We start from the raw sequence: 20,642 nt of genomic DNA, 5'->3' as shown, positions 1-20,642 counted from the left end.
GATGGGATTTTTGTTCAAGTGATATAGTGGGGGGTGGTCTCTGGAGAAGGGTAGTGAAAGAAGCAGAATAGAGCAGGCGGAGCGGGGCGGGGGGGCGTCGGGGGGAAATGCTGAGCAAGAATGTGGGCTCAGGTGAAAACCAGCTGCATCCTGATCTCACAGAGCACAAATTACAGAACTGAGTTGATCTCACCTTGAGGCAAAGGGATGTTAAGGACCATGCAGGGTCTGAGATTCTACCCTCCTTACAACCAACAAGCCAGCCTGTTTCATGGATGCTGGCAGAGGACACGAGACTCCTGGATCAGAGACAAATGACTATTATTCATGGCATAAGCAGTAGCCAGAGGGTCAGCATGATATCTGAGCCAGTTCCCCGTGCCCCCTAATTCCCATAGACGTGAAACAAAGGGCCCTCCTGCACACTCAGGAGACTGCATTGTAAGAGAAGAGCATGAGCTTCAGGGATTCACTGCTTTTCAGAGAAGCAAACCTGCTGTTTGTAGAGAGATATTACTTTATCCTTTAAGGTTGCCTGATTCAGACACAACCCTGGGAATGGTCCATGTAAAGAGCTTTCAGAGCCTTGCCTCCCTGACATACCCAGCGAGGTGTGCTGGGATGCTCCAGATGAATGGCAGGTGGCTTCTCCTAACAGGGGGGTGGTCTTCTGAGTGGTTTCCAAGAAAGAGGGAGTAAAGTGTCCTGGAGTGAGGAGTTTCATGTTTGCCTGGGGACAAAGCTGCAGAGATAGAACAGCTGTAATTTGTTTTCAATTAGTATCCACAGCAACTGAGGATAGGGGTGCCATTAGCATCCACTGCACCTGCCCTTCCCTTTAAAATCATAGATTTCTTTCTTTCTGGTTGTATATTATCAATTAATGTCTATAATTTCTATTATAGAATTTTATAAGTTTACAACATGTCATACAAACAGTTGTCAAGTTTCAAATGATGATTTTATATCAAATCCCAAGATTGGCAGAAATAAACACATACTCTTGCTTTATTTTGAGTTGTCCTCTTACAGGAGTCATGTTAAAAGACCATATTAGTTTTGCTCTTTTCAAAGACAGAATAGACTATTAAAGGAGCGCACAAGCATTGGGGCGTATCAGCTGTCCCACTTGCCCTGTGACCTTAAGCAATTTAGTGAGCTTCCTCATCGTACCTCAGTTTCCTCATCGTACCTCAGTTTCCTCATATGTTAAATGGGCTTCATAACAGAACTTATTTCATAAAGTTTTGTAAGGGGTAATGCCCGTAAAGCACTTAAAACAAAGAACAATACCTGGCATTTGGTAAGAGCTCAATCAACCTTCGTTTTTATTTTACAGACTCTCTCCAACACTTCTTTTAAGCTACAGCAACAAAAACCATGTGCAGTGTGATACCCACAAAGGGCAATGTGACTTTCTGTGAGGTAAGGTATTGTTTTCTGATTTGTTTCATTTCTCATGCCTTTTGTGAACATGCCAAGTTTTTTCTTAGCGTTTTTGGATATAGTAGCACACTGGGTGAATGTCTTCAGTGCCAATGAAACGTCTCTGCTATCTGCATGATCTATTTGGATTGTTTTTCTTCTTTATATCTTACCTAATAGTCCTTCACCCTAAAGCTCACTGGAAATTTTTATATTCACTAAGGCAACCATAGATTTTAGGAATCATATAATCAAAGAATTATATGTATCTAAGAAGGAATAAGAAGGGACATTTAAAAAATTTTTAGTTCAAACTACTTATAGTCCAAAGTACAGATGAAGAAATTGACTCTTAAAAAGATTAAATGACTATTCCAAAACCACAAAGATAGTTCAGTGATTTTTTTTCCCCTAATATATTGAATTTTTCTCCCTTTTCTGCATTTCATTCTCATTTAATGAAGCAATCTATTGTCTAAAATAGTATCATGTAATTATATAAATGCAGCTGTCCAATCATACTATGGGTCTCTTGAGTCCTTCTCTTGACCACCAATCAGGAACCTTTACTGCAAGCTTGTTTCTGATTGGTGAAAGGAAGCTACAACAGTAGAATGCCAAGGAATAAACAAAAAAAGCATAGCAACAACTGAGCCTCACTACCCCTCGGCCTAGGCCAACCTGGACTCCTTCATCCCAAATGAGGTGGTCTCTATATTTTATATGAAGTCTCTGATTTACCATTCAACTGTGATCCATGTTATAACATGGCAGTCCAGTACAGATGGGAAGATAAAACTGAACACCACAGCTAAAATCAAGTGTATTCCCAGGTAAAACAGACAAATCCTTTCGTTTGAGTCTGATGAACTTCTCTTACGAGGCCACAAGAAGGCACCAGTGCACAAGAACTATATCTACAAGTAGTTTCACCAGTTCCCACTAAATGGCAGCAGTTATGGCGGTGACACGACCCATTGCAATGTGTGAACTCAGAGCCAGACAGGACATACAAAGAGGTCTCATGGTTAATCCTGTGCAGTGGGAACAGACAGGAAGGGTTGCTATGGAGGGTCCTGGTTTCCTAGGAAAGAATATTCACAGCCTGGAGCTCGTGGTTTGGTGTCCTATCCCTAGGCAATGAGGAGAGGATGCTTTTCATAAATAAGTGCCAAGCGGGAATGGAGTCTTTTTTGCACTTTACTGGAGGAAGAAATTTCTACCATCTTATTTTTTATTCTTGTTTACAGAATACACATTGTGGAAACAGGATGAAGTTGACCAGTGAAAAGTTGCCCAAGAACCCCTTTTATGCCTCTATATCCCAGTATGCTGCTAAGAACCAAAAATTTCTCCAATGGAGAAAGGAAAAGACTGGTACAAATTCTGACATTTAATCTTCCCTTGGAAAATATTTTCACTAAAATTCATTATGTATGCTAGAGCAAATGAGACAAGAAATACTTGTCTTATTGATTTCAAGGAAGTGGTTAATTTTACAGTCCTTTCTAGCTTTCTTACAAGAATCTGTGAAATTGCCACTTACTTTATTTGGTAGCAAATCAGTGGAGAAGTCTTACAATTACATCCTGATCTGTGTGTGTGTGTGTGTGTGTGTGTGTGATCCTTGTGCAGGGGCCGCTAATCTTCTCGGTATCATTCCAATTTTACTATATGTGCTGATCTTGATTTTATTGTCAGGACTTAAGGGTTTCCTTCTAGAAAAGGGAAGCCAGATGTCACTTCTGTTAAAGAGAACAATGCCATGCTTTACTTGAAATTGTCATTCAAAGTTACCTTTTTTTTTCTCCACACTTTTAAAAAATTACATTTTGGATGGTTAGTTCATTTGGTTAGAGTAGTTCTAATTAAGTCTCAAATTAAGAATTTAACTCACCCACAAAACAGCTTTGCCCAAACCAAAGACAAACCAATGCATGGACATAGACTGCACTGCTACGGCTCCTACCTGTCTGTGAACAGGCTTAGTGTGAGAGCCAATTAACAAATATTTCCTTATTATACAAGGCACAGTGTTAGGTACTGTGATGATGCTTTTTCTCAGGCAATACTTTTCCCCTGAGCTAAGGAGGCTAGTTTCAGGAATGAAAATTAGGAAGGAAACTAGCATTAACAATGTTAGATGAATTTTACATAATTTATTACTTCAAGCATGAAAACTCATATTGTATATTAATGGAATTCTTTACCTTTTTAAAATCAGATCACTACAGCCATGCTAATTTGGTGGACAAAGCATTGCAGCTCTTGAAGGAAAGAATAAGAAGAGGGGACACTCTGGCATATTTCCTACGAGGTCAACTATATTTTGAAGAGGTATCATTTTTTATTTGTTTTCATTTCCCATAATTCTGTTGTCAGATCCTCATACCAAAATTTCATGTAGAGTTCCTTACTTTGCTAGACCAGGGAAATTCTGTCATATTACATAGATTATGGTTGTGGCTGTGTGACACACTGCTACCAGCTTACAGAGATATCTGAACTTTCCCACAAAAGTCATTCTAATGACTGTCATCTATGGGAGTCATTTTGGTATAAAATCTATTTTCACACTATAAATTAAAGACTGAATTTTAATATTTTGCTCAAAATATTTAATACAATTTGTAAATTACCTTCATATTAATAACAATTGAAGACTGATTCTTATCTAGTACTCAGGTAGCTTTATGCATTCCTGTGTAGAGTGAGAACTTGCCCTCCTTATCCACACTATGCTGGGCTAGCCTGGGAGGCAGTCAAGGACGAACTCTGCAAGCTGTCATCCCAACTCCAAGAATGTAGTTTCAGTTCTTCAAGGGAAGATTTCAAAAGGGACCCACTGTCCCCAATCCCTCACCATCCATTGACTATTTGGGCAGCTGTTCACCTGTCTTCCCACTTACTCCCTAACCTTTTGATGGCACCTTCATTTATTCTGGCAACAAGCATTTTGTGAGGGCTCATGATGCACTTGTCGCTCTGAGGCTAGCATAGCAAAATGGCTAAGGGCAGGATCTCTCAACTTTGGGCATGGGTTCAAACATAGCTAGGTTGTTTGCTGTATATTCTTGGATACAAATACTTGTTGGTGCCTCAGTTTGGGATTACTTTAAGATCACAATAAAAATAATTACCTATTTTCTGGGGTCCTGTAGGGATGGTATGAGGAAGCATTGGAACAGTTTGAAGAAATCAAAGAAAAAGATCATCAAGCCATTTACCAGCTGGGAGTGATGTATTATGATGGGCTGGGGACTAATGCAGATGCCGTAAGTTACTGTCTTGTTCCCAGCATTTATGAGCTCATTGTCAATGGATTATTTGATGCAATTAATTTATATTTTGATAATATATCTCTATCCTTATATTTTAATATATAACTTTTTAGCATTTTAAAGCGTATCGATATCATTTTTACATTTATGTAAAAAAACGAATGTGATTTCTTTTTGCCCCTCTCCCACTTCTCCGTCCTCAGCTCCAACCCCAGGTTAGCAGCTTCTCTCCAGAGCCCTCCAGATTCATGTCACTGGTCTCAGCCACAAAAAACGAGCCTTTTTTTACTTGAATCTTTGATAAGTTTGCTTTGAATGACACTCCGCAAATGCTAAAGAAACAATCTTTCGAATAATTTCCTTTTTTATATTAATATGGACTAGGGTTATTCTACTGGAATGGCTTCTGTATTGAATTGATTACTACATTTTTATTCAAGTGGTGAGCAGCTATGTTGAAATAAACATCAGTAGCAACTTCTTGTTCACTGGATACCTTTTAGGGCATAGTTTGTCTCTTCTGGTGCATATAGTTCTACTATTGAGAGTTCATTTTACTGAGGGGCAGGGAAGGGGGAAGGTTCAGTTCCTTTTTCTGAGCATGCTTCTCATAATTGGCCAAAGAATCTTTAACATGTTGAAATTTTTTTCTAAAAACATTATAGAAATTTTCTTCAAATCTAGTGACTTTAGATAAAAATGGAATTTTTGTGCACTATATAAATAGTAAAGACATCTAAGTTCTAAATTTTGAGATACCAGGTCAGAAATAGATACTGTGGGAAATTCAGGAAATCTTGACTGAGAAGTTACATTGTCAGTTTGCCATGAATTTTTTTCATTTGCACAATTTGAGTCTCTAGGGGTCAATTAGAATTTTTGAATTCTCTGATGTACCACAGAAAATGTTCCTTGCTACCATTAGCTGTCAGTAACATTTCTGTTTAAAATGCTTTCCTTTATTTTTAAATTATTCCGAAGCTACATCAACATGGATAAAAATTAGAAAACAAGAAAAAACTAGAATTCTTCCAAGTTCTACTGTCAAATATGAGCACTTATTTTAAAATATATTCTTCCATGTATTGCCTCATGCACAAAAATTTATATATGTGGTTGATCCTTGAACAACGTGGGGGTTAGGGGCACCAACCCTGTGCAGTTGAAAATTGACATGTTAATGGAAAAACCAAACTCTGCAAAATATTTTAAAGAGGTTTATTTTGAGCCAAACATGAATGACCATGGCCTGGGGAAAATACAAATCCAAGAAACCTTAAGTGGTCCTGAGGCAGCCAAATTACAGTTTGGGTTTATACATTTCAGGGAGGCAGGAATTACAGGCAAAGACATAAATCAGTACATGGAAGGTATACATTGGTTTGGCCTGAAATGGTGGTATATCTTGAAGTGGAGGTTTTCAGTTCATAGGTAGATTTAGAGATGTTTAACTTGGAGTCAGCAGAAAGGAATGCTTAAGTTAAGATACTGGAGTCTTTTACTTGTCATGTGATACCATGCCAGCAAAAAGAAAACCAAAAGGACCTATTGAACTAGATTTTGTGGATTGTAAGGCATTACTTAACCCTTGCCTTGCGTGGCCTTAGGTCTTGCTTATAATTTAGTATCTTTTTGCCACAAAGAGTGTGTTTTATCAGTCTTATTTTACCATTAATGCTGGTCAGTTTTTGTGACTAAACTCCAAAAAAGAAGACTTATTACGAGGCATGTCCAACCTCCCTTCCCATCATGGCCAAGAACTCAGTTTTTCAGGTTTCTCTGGGGTCTTCTTAGCCAAGAGCAGGTCTGTTCATTTGTTTGGGAGGCTTAGGATCTTATTTTTAGTTTACACATGTATTACTTTTGACTTTCCCAAAACTTAACTACTAATAGCCTACTGTTGACCAGAAGCCTTACCAATAATAGTCAATTAACACATATTTTATATGTTACATGTATCATATACATACTCTTACATTAAAGTAAGCAAGAGAAAAGGAAATGTTAAGAAAATTATAAGAAACAGAAAATATATTTACTATTCATTAAGTGGAAGTGGCTCATTATAAGGGTCTTCATCTTTGTCATCTTCTCATTAAGTAGGTGGAGGAAGAGGAGGAGGAGTTGAGCAGAGGCAGAAGAAAACCTGTGTATAAGTGGACACATGCAGTTCAGACCCATATTGTTCAAGAGTCAACTGTAGGCCAGGCGTGGTGGCTCACACCTGTAATCCTAGCACACTCTGGGAGGCCGAGGCGGGAGGATGGCTAGAGGTCAGGAGTTCGAGACCAGACTGAGGAAGAGTGAGACCCCCGTCTCTACTAAAAATAGAAAGAAATTATCTGGCCAACTAAAAATATATATATAAAAAATTAGCTGGGCATGGTGGTGTGCACCTGTAGTCCCAGTTACTGGGGAGGCTGAGGCAGGAGGATCACTTGAGCCCAGGAGTTTGAGGTTGCTGTGAGATAAGTTGATGCCACGGCTCTCTAGCCTGGGCAACAGAGTAAGACTCTGTCTCAAAAAAAAAAAAAAAGAGTCAACTTTGTATCTAAATTTATAGACATATTTGTATATATGTACATACACACACATATTTTTCAATATAGGACCATGCTATATATACTATTTTGTAATCTTTCTTTTTCACCGAACAATGCATTTGTCAATAATCTACATCATCATTTTAATACCTGCATAGTAATCTATTCTACATAAATCATATATATATATATATATATTTTTTTTTTTTTTTTTTTTTTTTTTTGAGACAGTCTCACTCTGTTGCCCTGAGTAGAGTGCCGTGGCATCAACCTAACTCACAGTAACCTCAAACTCCTGGGCTCAAGCAATCCTCTGCCTCAGCCTCCCGAGTAGCTGGGACTACAGACAAGAGCTAGGACACCCAGCTAATTTTTCTGTTTTTAGTAGAGACGGGATCTTACTCTTCTTGCTCAAGCTGATCTCAAGCTGATCCCAGAATGCTAGGATTACAGGCATGAACCACCGCGCTCGGCCCATAAATCATATTTCTAGGTCTTATTTCTTTTGGCATGTTTGAAGATAAAAGAGAATAAACTAATGAGATTTGGACACAAGTATTATAATTTTCTCTCTTTATGATTTTTTAATTCTTTTTTTTTTTTTTTTGCCTCGTCTTACAAAAAAATTTCATACACTGTCAAATAAAAATTGAGAATTTAGGCCAGGTGCAGTGAGCTTTAGTTTTTGAGTGGTTTTACACTGGTGGGTGTGTATTATGCTGATGCATGAACAGTGCAGTTCTGAGTATTTCCTGCAGGGCAGATCTGGTCCTGACAAATTCCCTGGGTGTTTACTTGTCTGGAAAAGTCTTTATTCCTCATTCATATGTGAAACTTAGTTTTGCAGAATACAAAATTCTAGGCTGGCCATTGTTCTGTTTAAGACTGAATATGGGGCTCCAATTGCTTCTGGCCTGTAAGGTCTCTGCTGAGAAGTCTGCAGTTAGTCTGATGGGTTTTCCTTTGTAAGTTACTTGATGTTTTTGCCTCATGGCTTGCAGGAGTTCCTCCTTCATGTTGACTTTGTCCAGTTTGATTACTATGTGTCTTGCAATGAATCTCCCAGGTGTTCGTTGGGATTCTTGTATTTGGCTATCTAGATCTCTAGCAAGACCAGGGAAGTTTTTCTCAATTATTCCCTCAAATAGGTTGTCCAGACCTTGTGCTTTTTCTTCTTCACCCTCAGCGATGCCTATGTTTCTTATCTTAGGTCATTTTACATAATCCCTTCTTTCTCATGGGATTTATTTGTTCCTCTTGATTCTTTGTTCTTTATTTTTGACTGACTGTATTCATTTGAAAGACTTATCTTCAAGTTCTGAAATTCTTTCTTCTGCCTGGTCTTAGTCTATTCTTAAAGCTGTCCACTGTGTTTTTTGTATTTGCTTAAATGAATTTTTCATTTCCAGAAGTTCTATATATTTTTTAAATATGTGTCTCTCTTTAATGAATTTTTCATTCACTTCCTGAGTCATTTTTCTGGTTTCTTTGAGTTGGTTTTCCATTTTCTCTTGGATTTCATTGAGCTTCCTTACAATCCATATTTGGAATTCTTTATCTGTCATTTATTTTCATTTTGGTTGGGATCCATTGCTGGTGTGCCCCTTTGGGGGTATCCTTTCACTCTGATTTTTCATGCTTACAGTGTTCTTATGCTAATTCCTCCTCATGTGGAGTGGCTGTCACTTCTTGTTTCTGTATTTTCTTTGTTTTAGACAGGGCTTCTCCCACACCACACTTGTAAGGGTGTGTCTGTAGTATATGTTGGGTAAGAACCTTTGGCTTTGCTTTTGGGTGCTTTGATGGTGATCTAGGTTCTGGATGGATGCCTTGGTTATAGATATCCTTAGTGTGGTGGTTTTCTCATTTGCTAGTTGTTTGTAGGCTGTAGCAGTGGTGAGCTATTTGTATGAGCAGATTCCCTGTCTCTCTTTGATGAGGGAGGATGGAGGTCTTTGAAATCCTTTCTCTTTCCCCAGCCTTGTGATCTTCATGACAGTGTGAATTGTGTTGGCGTACCCAGTTTAATCTCTGAGACAATAGGTGGTGCTTGTGGGTAAGAATCAGCCATGCCTTATAAGATTGGGTCGGTAAATGCTGTAAAGGGCGTGCAAACTGACCTGTCAGTAGGTGGCCCTTGCTTGAGGGAACAAGCTGCAGTGCTGTTTCTGGGACCTGTGACCAGCTCTAGCCCCTCAGAAGCACTCTAATGCCCTAGATGGTGGGTGGGGTCCTGGAACTTTCAGGTGTGTCTTTATTCTCCACCACAGGAGTGAGGCTGGGCATGGCTGGGTCTGGTGAGCCTGCCTTCAGGCTCCACAAAGGCTGGCAAATGAGCTGTCTTGGCAGGGGTCAAGGGTCTGCTCCAAGGCTGCTGAGGAAAGCCACCAGGGTGGGGCTGATGTGGCCTCACCCAGCCAGAACGTCTGCTCATGGGGATGGGGTTGACTGAGATTCAGTCTGGCTATCAGCAGTAGGTTTCACTCTTCTTCCTCCTCCCTGCCCCAAGGTCTCCTTCAAGCATCTGGCCACAGGGAGGAGCTCAAACTAGCTGAGCTCCCCGGCACTGGGGCTGCAACTGGGAGCTTCTCTGTCCAGGATTCCACCCAGGGCTGAGAGCGGGGCCGTCCTCTGTGGGGAGGGGTGCTCCATGAGTGCACTGTGGCTGGGACCCACACTGTGCTCTCTCTTCTGTTCTGCCTGATCAGGTGCTGGGGGTATGGGATCTGGCCTGTGGGCCTGTCCTTGGGTCCCCCAAGTTCAATTCCTAACCATGCCAGGGAGAAGCATACTGGTCCTGAGTTGCCTGTGGAGAGTTCAAGCAGGTTTGATGTCCCTCAGCTATGGGGTGTGCGCTGCTCTGCTGGCGCAGCCAGACAGCAGCATTGGGGAGGGCTGGTGGGCAAGAAGTTCACAGTCTGAGCACCCCTTGGTCCACTGCAGGTCTTTAAGAGGAAAAGTGTGAGCCCCACTCTGTGGGAGCCTTGGTGTAGAGGATGCACCAAGAGAGGGGAAGTAGCTGCTCCTGAGAGTCTCAGCTCAATCACCCCTCTCGGTAGCAGTGGATGGGAAGGGGTGAGGGAGGAAGAAAGTCTGGATGGAGGAAAGCTAGCACTCTGGTCTTCTCTGTCCCTCTCTCCCTGGAGGGCAGCCGCCTGGAATGTCCAAGGTCTGGGATCCCACAGATCTCCCGGGACCCACCGGCCCCTGTGGCTCCTGCACTCTGGGCCAGAGTTGGGAAATGTTTGTGTTGGAACGAGTGACATGAAAACTGAAGGGCTGAAGCTCCCTGGGGAGGACAAAGGCACACAATGGATGGAAAAGCAGTTGGCGCCCACCATCTTGGCTCGGGTTGCGGTGATGGGAAGTGCCCCAAGGGGGCTGACAGCCTGGTGCTTTGTCCTCAAGAAGCTCCCAGTTCACTGGCAGCAGCCACTTTTGGGCTCATGCGGGTAGAAAGGCTCTCCAGCAGCTCGGGAGCCTGCTGACCGCCAGAGATGCGAGGGAGGGAGAAACAAGTCCCCCACCTACCCTTTCCACCAGCCTCCAAGCCTCTGGGGAATTGATCTCTGCCGATATCTTGCTCCTTCTTGTTCTACTCTGCAACTTCTTCCCATGGAACTCTGGTAGGTTCTGGCACTTTTCCCTCAAAATTACACTTGTTCTATGTTTTTTTTTTTTTTTTAAATCTAAAACTTTTCCTTCTTTCTGAGACAAGCTGGCACCTAATGTCTCTGGTCAGCCATTTTCAGAAGTCCCATCACCTCTGCTTTTTTTTTCCTCCATCAAATTCTATTCTCTCCTCTTTATCTATGTGGCTATCCCTTTATCTCTGTCCTGGATAGGTCACAGGCTGTTCTCCTTGATGATCTCAGAAAACAAGGATTCTGCTTGTAGCATTGCTGCTTCTAAAATGTAGGGATCTCAGATAAGACCACATCAAGCCCCACAAAGTAAACAACTTTAATTTTCTTATCAGTCATTCCTGTTACCTTCCATGGAGGACTTCGTACTTGCTGTAACATCTCGTATGATTCTTTATAAACTTGCTGAGTATACTTTCTACTCCATCCTCACCTCTTTCAGTGTGTGTTCCCTCTATTCTTCTCTGATGCAAAAATAAGTTTATCCCATTTTCTTAAACAAAGCAATCCAGTTATCTCTTCATTTGCCTTCCATTCATTCAGGTCACTGCTCAAATGTTACTTCTTCCTGGAGGTGCTCTGTGGCCATGTTATCACAATAATACCCTTGATTTTCTTCATAGCCTTCAGTGAAGAACTTCCCTAGAAAAAGATCAATATCTCTATAAAAAAATTATGGTGGCAGCTTTTAAAATAAAATACTCGCCTTTGTTACAAACAAAATAAGTACTATATTAAAAGAATAATATTTCATATCCACCTATTTTGTAGCCCAGAAATACAATAATTCAGCATAAGGAAATCTTTAACATACCACTTTAATAGCTTAAAGAAACCATATGATTTCAGTATGTATTAAAAGGCATTTCATAAGTTGCAATATTTATTCATAACAAACACCTTTTTTAAAAAAAAAAAGTCCTAAGAAGTATGTTTCCTTAAAACTGAAGTGTGGCCATTTAAAGTTAAGAGCCCAAACTGGACAAAGTCCTTTCATATTTTCATAACCAAACTGCCCATACTGTCCTGCTCATCCTGCCTCCTCAAATCTTCAAACCCACCCTCTATCCCCCTTCCCTTTGTTTCAGATCAGGCCCACAGTAACCCTTACCTGGATTATAACAAAAGCAGGTCCTCAACTTCTGCCCATTTCCCAAGGTCATCATTCATATTGCCACCAGAGCCATCTTTCCAAAACACAAATCTGACCATTCATCTTTAAAAATTTCCCAAAGCTTTCATGTCAAAAGGTCAAAATAGAGGAGTATAATTTGGGGTGTTCCCATGGAAAGCCAGCTAGTTGGCTGCTAAGAGGCTGTATAATGTAACATTTCCTTGATAAATTCCCCTTGGCTCAGAATCTGGCTTTAGTCTTGCACGTCCAGAAACTTGATCTTGTCCATTCTTCAGGCTGATCAATCTTTGGAAAGCTGAATGATGTTCGCTAAATCAAGTTATTGAATTCCTGGCTTCTGGTAGCTTACTTCCTGGTTAAGCAGCTCCGAGTCTCCAAAAGCAATATCAAATTCATCTCATCATCTCGCACAATGCACTGTAGCCATCTCTGCTGTGGCCTTCCCGTCATCTAGGTCTCTGCTCAAGTGTTACTCCCCTCAGAGGTTTTTTTGACCATATTATCAAAATAGCACTCTTTTTTAGTTTCCAAACCAATAACTGCCATTCCATACCCTCACCCAACCCCAAGTTTTCCATCTCTGCCTGATTGGTGCCATCAGGGGCCTCAACAGACCTCCTCAGGCCAAGCACACCGACATCAGAATTCCACTTGACATCAGAATTCCACTTGGAACCTCGGGTTCAGTTGGTCCCACCAAGCCTCGCAGCTGGATCATCTTTGGCTGCCACACAGGATGTATGCCTCTCTGTTGATCTGTTTTCTCATCTGTTGACTCCATAATAGCACTTTGAGAGAGCAGTGAGGGAAAACTAGAATGAAGTGTATAAAAATGTTATTTGACTATCCAACATTATTTTCTTCTGAGTGATGTTTGAAGATTTGTGTCTGATGGATTTTTGTTGGGAGAAGGCAGTTCTTTTGTTGCTAGTAGTTAGAATGTCTTCTGTGCTTTCTTTGTGACTATGTAGCAGATGTCATATGAAGATTAGTATATTAGATACAAATTATCCCTGAGTACACTTAGTAAAAATAACCTTGAAGAGAAGACAGTATTTGTTAGGGGCTCACAAGAGTACTGTAAGAATTATGAGTGTGAAAGAAGTTACAGGCTAGTCTTGCACTTTGATAAGTTCTAAGAACCATGCTGATACAGGATAAGGGTTATAAGGTGTGGGGGGGGGGGGGGGCGGCGGAAGGAGAGAAAAAAGGAAACCCGCATTGAAGCTATCAAATGAAGGAAATTCCTTATATCCCAGGGCTCCTGGGGACGTCTGATTAGATGTATTTTTACAGAGTCTTTTCTTTCTTACCTCTAGCCCTACAGAATCCATGACAGTCATATCCCTTGGGCATAGATTCATGATATTCTACATCTGACATGATGTAGACCCATCATGTCAGAGGGTAAACAATTTCCAACATTATTGGGAGAAAGAAATTTAGTTTGAGTAAAACTAAAAACCAGAGGTTTTTTGTTTTTTTTTTCCTTTGTGGAAGGAAAAAGGAGTGAACTATATGAAGAAAATTCTTGATGCTCCATGTCCCAAAGCAAGACACTTAAAATTTGCAGCTGCTTACAATCTTGGAAGAGCTTATTATGAAGGAAAAGGTGTTAAGCGATCAGATGAGGAAGCTGAAAGGTAATCTTACCTGAGAGCAAGATTTTGTTTGAATGAAATGTTGAAACAAAGAATAACTTGCCTTGTTTTCTCTTTTAGACTGTGGCTTTTTGCTGCAGACAATGGAAATCCAAAAGCCAGTGTGAAGGCTCAAGGTATCCTAGGATTGTATTATTCAACAAAAGAGCCTAAAGAGCTAGAAAAGGTAACATTTCTCTTTCTTCTTTTCTTTTTCAGAGATAGGGGTGCTGCCATGTTGCCCAGACTGGACTTGAACTCCTGGGCTCCAGTGATCCTCCTGCCTCAGCCTCTTAAGTAGCTGGGGCTATATGAGTGCACCATCGCACCCGGCTCTTTCTTCTTTTTTAATGCTAGCATTATTTTTAGATTAACATCTGCTTCACTATTTATTTTGAGAGGATGGTGAGGAATAAGTGTATAGATTTGAATACTTCCGGTACTTCCTTAAAATGCAAAGAAAGTTTACATTTTAGGATCCTCAAATTTCATTTCACACCTATCACTTATTGATAAATGCTAACTTCCCTACCTCTACCAAAGGTGACCATAAATGTGAAGAGTATTTTGTATACTATAAAAAGCTACATGTACACTATATACACTATAGTATTACACTATAAAAGCTAAAAGGTGGACAGCCTGGGCATAAATCTTTTTAAGTATGAATAAATTAATATTACCTTGGACTTGAGGTATATATGATACCAATAAGTAAAATATACTAAGCATTGGAAATTAAATCCATTTAAGATTTTCACAGAAATATAATCCCTTTCATCATCAATGACTGAAACATTTCCTAAAAATCCTATAGGGAGAAAGAAATGTAGGGCTGAGTCCTCCTTGTCAGAGAGGAGTTAATGGCAAACTTGTAAGAGGAGCATAGCTAAGACCATTCTCAGATAGATAATGAAACAGCCACTTGGAAAGAATTTTTTCAACTAATACAAATTCACTGTAACTATGAATTAAGCAAATTGGGACTACATAAAGCTTTTAACCTTGGCTGTCTTTGATCTTGGCAGCTGCCACCTCTGAGACGCACTTGGAGCTTTAACTATCCCTTAGCCTCAGGGACCCTGCTGTGCCTCAAAGCCTTTCACACACTTAGTTCCTATTTTGCACCTTGTTGATCCTTACTCTGGTACATCAAGAATCCTGCAACCTAGGACAGCTGATCCTCTTCTGCCATGACCTCACCTGCACTGTGGGTAGACAGCAGTGGATCTCACCCTCACACTCTGTCAGCACGTGAGTTTGGTGCTAGTGTGAAATGCATTCAAGAGGCTAGCAACTGTTACTTCGAGATGAATAATAGTACTACCTTATAATCAAAAGATTTTTTTCTTTCTAGTATTCCCTTATTATTTCACCTCATGAGTACTAAAGAGAATGATGAAATTGTGCTTTTTCTTAGGCATTTTATTGGCATTCAGAAGCGTGTGGCAATGGAAATCTGGAGTCCCAGGGTGCACTTGGTCTCATGTATTTTTATGGACAAGGCATCCGCCAGGATACTGAAGCTGCTCTGCATTGCTTACGAGAAGCAGCAGAACGTGGAAATGTCTATGCTCAAGGGAATCTTGTGGAGTATTATTATAAGATGAAATTTTTTACAAAGTGTGTTGCGTTTTCCAAAAGGTGATTGTCTTTGTCTGCTTTGTGCTACTGTAACAGATTACTGCAGAGTGGGTAATTTATAATGAACAGAAATTTATTTCTTATAGCTCTGGGGGCTGGGAAGTCCAAGATCAAGGTGGTGGCAGGTTTGGTTGTCTGGGGAGGGCTGCATCCTCTGGACGGGAGGAACACTGTGTCCTCGCATGGCTGTGCAAGGCAGAGGGCAAGTCAGCGGAAAGCTGCACAAAGCCTCTTTTATAAGGGCCTTAATCCCATTCACAACAGAGGAGCCCTCGTGACCTAATCACTTCTTAAAAGTCCCACCACTTGATGCTATCATGTTGGCAACATATGAATTTTGGAGCAGACACATTGCTCAAATCATAGCAGTAAGGTTTGAAGAAGTAAGCTGGATGAAAGTATTTACAAGAACTCCTACTAGATGTTCTGTCAATAGACCTTTCGGCAATGTTGGAAATGATGGCCACTGAGCACTTGAGATGTATCTAGTGCAACTTAGGACTAAACTTTTAAATCTGATTTAATTTTAATTAATTTAAATAGCCCCATAGCTAGTGGATACCATATTGTATAGCACAATTTGATTCCATCAGTCTTTAGGATTTCAGTGCTATTAGCTTAAGCAAGTTTAACTTTTTAAAGCATCAATTGCTTTATTTGTAAGAAGAAAATACTTTTACAGCAGGATTATAAAAATGGCATATATAAAGTACTTTACATAGCTTGGCACATCAGAAATGTCTATTTTAATTTCTTCCTACACACCTCAGTCATGCACTTCTGTATCTGCACAGCTGAAATAATGGCTTCATAAGGACTTTAAAATGAGAATAATGGTTAAAAGACTGACACTAATATCTACTAAAATATATACAAAAACTTGTTTTCCCTGAGTCCATAAGGCTCCATGTACTTGCCTACATTTATTTAGCCATAGTGTACAACAGCAATATACAGGAAAAACAGGCCTGGATGTCCCCTGAGTGGCCACCAGACTATGTTATGTGCTGATGTGTTTCCCAGTCATGCCTCTGACAGAGCCCGGAAGCTTTCCCTGTCCCCGATCCCTGGTGTGGGGCAGCGATCTACAAGAGAGGGTGAAGGGAAAGGGAGCTGCTTCTACCTGCTCCTCCTCAACATCCTGGCTTCCAGGTAGCAGGCCACTTACAGGAGCGACTGCCAATGTCCCAAAGCAAGTGCCCATCCTGATCAAAATAAGGCTTTAAATAGCTCTTTAAAATCTTTGGAACTTTCCACATTTCTATTTCTTAAGACATTGCGGTCAACATGGGATTGACTAGATCTTATTTTCACACAATTCTTCACATTTGTGTCTGCTTTATAAAAGATTACTTCTTTTCACTGCCCATTTTTAACACACTGACTGCCACACTAGAAAAAAATTTTTCCCCTGGGGCCACAGTGTCTTATTATGAAAATAGAATAAAAACCTCAAAAATAAAATGATTCTAATTTAATAAAAAAATTGTTATTTTTTTTTTCTGTGCGTGAGTTATATATGCAACGCACACAGTGCTAGAATCACTTTTTACACTGCATGACACTTGAGTTGTATGTGACTCACGACATACTTATTGAATTTATTTCAGAGAATTGAGTTTTCATATGCTTCGTGAGGCCCCAGGCTCAAAACTAGTGTGAATTAAATACAATTCACATGGCAGTTAATGTCTTAAAGAGTATAGATGTGCTGGTTTCTTAAAGTGTTTTCTGGTCCTATGTGACTGACGTCCAAATTTAAGGTTGATGTTTCAATACATGAGCCAAAGAAATAGAAAATGCTTTTTTCCCCATTCAGTTTAAATCCACAAAGTGATAATTAAGCTTGTAATATGAATATTACAAGAAAAAAGAAACATACCTTTGTTTTCCAGTAAGCTTGCTGGGTGTAGCCATAGGGAAGCTGTAAAGTAACCACGCAAGTTAGTTCCTCTGTCGCTGGTATTAGTTGACTGTTATATTAATGCTTCACCACATAGCAAACAACTTAGCTCCCAGGGGAATAGAGAGATTTCACTTTGGGCACAGGACAATTTCTAGACACATCATTTTGTAAACAAGTAAACCACAGCTGATGTCCTTTTTAATTTTGCAATTTAACATCCTATCAGGATTGCGGATTATGATGAGGTTCATGACATCCCCATGATAGCCCAAGTCACGGACTGTCTGCCGGAGTTTATCAACAGAGGCATGGCCATGGCGTCTTTCTACCATGCGAGATGTCTTCAGCTTGGCTTGGGCATCACAAAGGATGAAGCAACAGCTAAACAGTATTACTCTAAAGTAAGCTTTAGAACAAAACACAAACTGACCTGAAAGAAACTGCTGGGGTTTTAGTTGAGACTTGAACAACTTCATGGATTCGTGTTCTTTACTACTCAATGACTGTGCAGATAACCTGTCTGCAGAGAGGTTGTCAGACGTGCAGATTGTTTACAGATGATTCTGTCAGATAATTAGTATAATGAAACTCAGGTGATAATAAGCCCTATTTTGATGCAAATTATTCTTTCATTTTGCTACTACTGCAGCCTAAGGCCCAGCACCAACACCTTAAAGCCAAAAATTTCATGTCTTTCACCCAGAAAATGTACGAACCTGTATGTTCATTCTGGTATCGTAATGAAATGTAGTTTTTAAAAAGTTTTTTTTTACATGACATCGATCACACTTAGGGGAAGTATTTGTGAGTTTGAGGTAATCAGTTAAAATAAGGCTTTTCATATTTTAATCCATGTAATCCATTTATTTAGATCCCAAATGGATTTCACATCTAAAATGAAGCAACTTATAAATAAAACCAGGGGTTGAGATGGAGATATTTAGGGGTTAGGGGATTGGGGGGGGGGTCACTATGAATAATAGTAAGTGTATTTTTTAAAAAAGAAAAACCAAAAAGTTGTGCATGCCTTAGGTCCATGACATCCATGAGTACAAATTAGAATTACATCATTATAAACTTTGTATAGCAATTCATGTGGTGCAGAAATTGTTCAGATTGAGCCAGGAAACAAGGCAAGGAACAATTTTCTGAGTCCCTTGGCTGCATCTGATATTACAGCAGTGATTCCCAAACTTGTCTGCATATTAAAATCTCCAGGGGATCTTTTAAAAATTCCAAAGCTCAGGCCTTATTTCGGAACAATCAATGATCTCCAGGAGTGGGCACAAGCATATTTGACACTCCCCACGAGCTTCTAATGTCAGGTGAGTTTGGAACCTTATTTTGCTTGAAATTTAAATTTCCAGAGCATCAAACCTACATTAACACATAAATATATGAACACAGTACACAACTGACCTTTGAGGTATTTACCACTGTACCATTCTATTAGTATGAATAATACTTGTCTTTGTTAACTTTATAAAAAAAATCTAAATGCTTTCTGTATTATACCAATTTCCAAAACAAGTCGATTTCAGGTTCTGTGCTACCCTTAGTATCCTTAGAAAACTCTGGGTCAAACCTATTCGCAAATACAGTATATATTCATCCTGAATAAAACAGCAAAACAAACATTGCAATCTAAGAACTATTTTCCATCTGAGGGGAGATAGTAGCCGCATTACTCTGCACTAATAAGACCATATCTAGAATACGTCCTCAGTTTTGGCCATTGTATATTACGGAAGATGCTGATAAAATGGAGAAAACTTAGAGGCAGTAAACGTGTGAAGGGCCTGGAAACATATCCTTTGCAGCACAGTAAGAGAAAGAATGTCTCACTCAGAGCAAAAGGACATGAGGGGCTCCTGACAGTGGTCTTCCCTGGACTGACAGAGTGTCCCATAGGAAAGGAACCGTGGGGGAGGGAGCAGAATCAGGGCCAATGACAGTGTGTGACGGAATGAGATGAGGCAGCAAGATGGTAAAAGGGGACCTTAAAGGAGCGGGGGACCCAGGCATGGCCTTGGCTCTACCACCCCGTCAGGCTGGGTGACTTTGCCAACTATTTTGCCTCTTAGGGTTTCTATGAAACCAGCATTATATGTTCTCCTGGGGTCCCTCAATGATTCTGAAGTACATAGACAGAAATTTGAGCTTAATGTAAGGAAGAGTCTGCTAATACAACTGTTCAGGAAACAAAAACAGAAGTTTTCTCTGTAAGGTGGTGACTTCCTGCCACTAGAAGCAACCAAGCATGTATCTGGTGACCAATGGTCATGAGTACTTAAGGGACAATTTCTGCACAGAGTGGGGTTTGGAAGAGATAACCTGATCTCTCTCCCAAATTCTTGACATTCTAGAAATTATGCACCTTATCACTGTTTACTTTAGGCATAATAAAGCTATATATTTTAAAATAAGGTTATTATAGATGTTATTCTTCACAAAATGAGATCAGAACAAGTTTGAGGCCAAATGTTAATGCTTTCCATTTTACTGTTTTAACGATTCATAACATACAAGGCTATCATCAGTGCTTAAACTCCCTTTACTTTTGACACTAACAAAATTTTATCTCTTTCAAATGACAGTAACATGGCTATTTTGAGTATGATCGATGTTGCATAGGTTAAATGTGAAACTCCCTTATTCTGATTAGGAATTCAGAATAGGAAGTATCCTAATCAACAAGTTCCCTGGAAATTCATTGTACTTTACTGTTCTCAAAAACAAATTTAAAAAAAAAAGAAAACAGGAAAGAGAGACCCAAACAATTGGAATATATCTAAATAACTGACTTTCTTTGATTTTAAGGCCTGTCGTCTGAATCCTGCAGTGGCAGAAGAACTTCACTCCTTACTCATTCGTCAAAGAATTTAGACCACAGTGCATTTCAACAAAGATCATCAATCCTAACACTATACTATGTGTGTATTGTTACAGCAGCTATGTTTGGTTATTTTCTGCATCCCAAGTCACATTATCCTGGGTATTTTACAAGTGACATGTTTGTTACCTTCGTTCTTGATTTTGTATGCTGTAATTTATACAACTTGAAGCCCAGACATAGGATCAAATGCTGGAAGAGTCCTCAAAGGTCTACCTCTTAGCCTACAGACTGGCCAAGACCATAGGAAATACCGAAACCATTTCATAAAGCCAAGTATTTTTTTCCTTTCTTAAATACTGAGTGTCTGGAAAAACTTAGTGTAGTTTTAGTTTAATAAGTTCAGAAGTAGAAATACTACAAACATTTAAAACCATCATTTGAAAGTTTAATTCTTTAACTTTCTTTGCCCTTATTAGTTTTATGAATTTTCAGTAACAAAATTTTACATTATTTGTTTGAAAAATTCACAAAACTGTTAATAAATAAGGGCCAAAGAAATTTAAAGAATTAAACTTCAGGTGACTATTG

General features: G+C 39.7%; 1 protein-coding gene and 1 pseudogene across 1 annotated transcript; one reads left to right on the top strand and one right to left on the bottom strand.

Moving 5' to 3' along the window:
• Window positions 1-1,388: 1,388 nt before the first annotated feature.
• On the top strand, window positions 1,389-20,104 carry LRP2BP (LRP2 binding protein). The gene is made up of 9 exons (XM_069493400.1): window positions 1,389-1,425; window positions 2,676-2,802; window positions 3,650-3,762; window positions 4,587-4,700; window positions 13,529-13,671; window positions 13,750-13,855; window positions 15,089-15,312; window positions 17,445-17,619; window positions 20,039-20,104. Exons 2-9 carry the CDS (start codon window positions 2,697-2,699, stop codon window positions 20,102-20,104), a joined length of 1,047 nt encoding a protein of 348 aa, XP_069349501.1. The 5' UTR covers window positions 1,389-1,425; window positions 2,676-2,696.
• LOC138399223 (U6 spliceosomal RNA) lies at window positions 3,015-3,129 on the bottom strand (annotated as a pseudogene).
• Window positions 20,105-20,642: the final 538 nt, after the last annotated feature.

The sequence above is a fragment of the Eulemur rufifrons genome, chromosome 18, assembly GCF_041146395.1.
Source record: "Eulemur rufifrons isolate Redbay chromosome 18, OSU_ERuf_1, whole genome shotgun sequence".
NCBI classification, from domain to species: domain Eukaryota; kingdom Metazoa; phylum Chordata; class Mammalia; order Primates; family Lemuridae; genus Eulemur; species Eulemur rufifrons.
The sequence above is the reverse complement of the archived record's forward strand: the minus strand, read 5'-3'. Positions and strand labels throughout refer to the sequence as shown.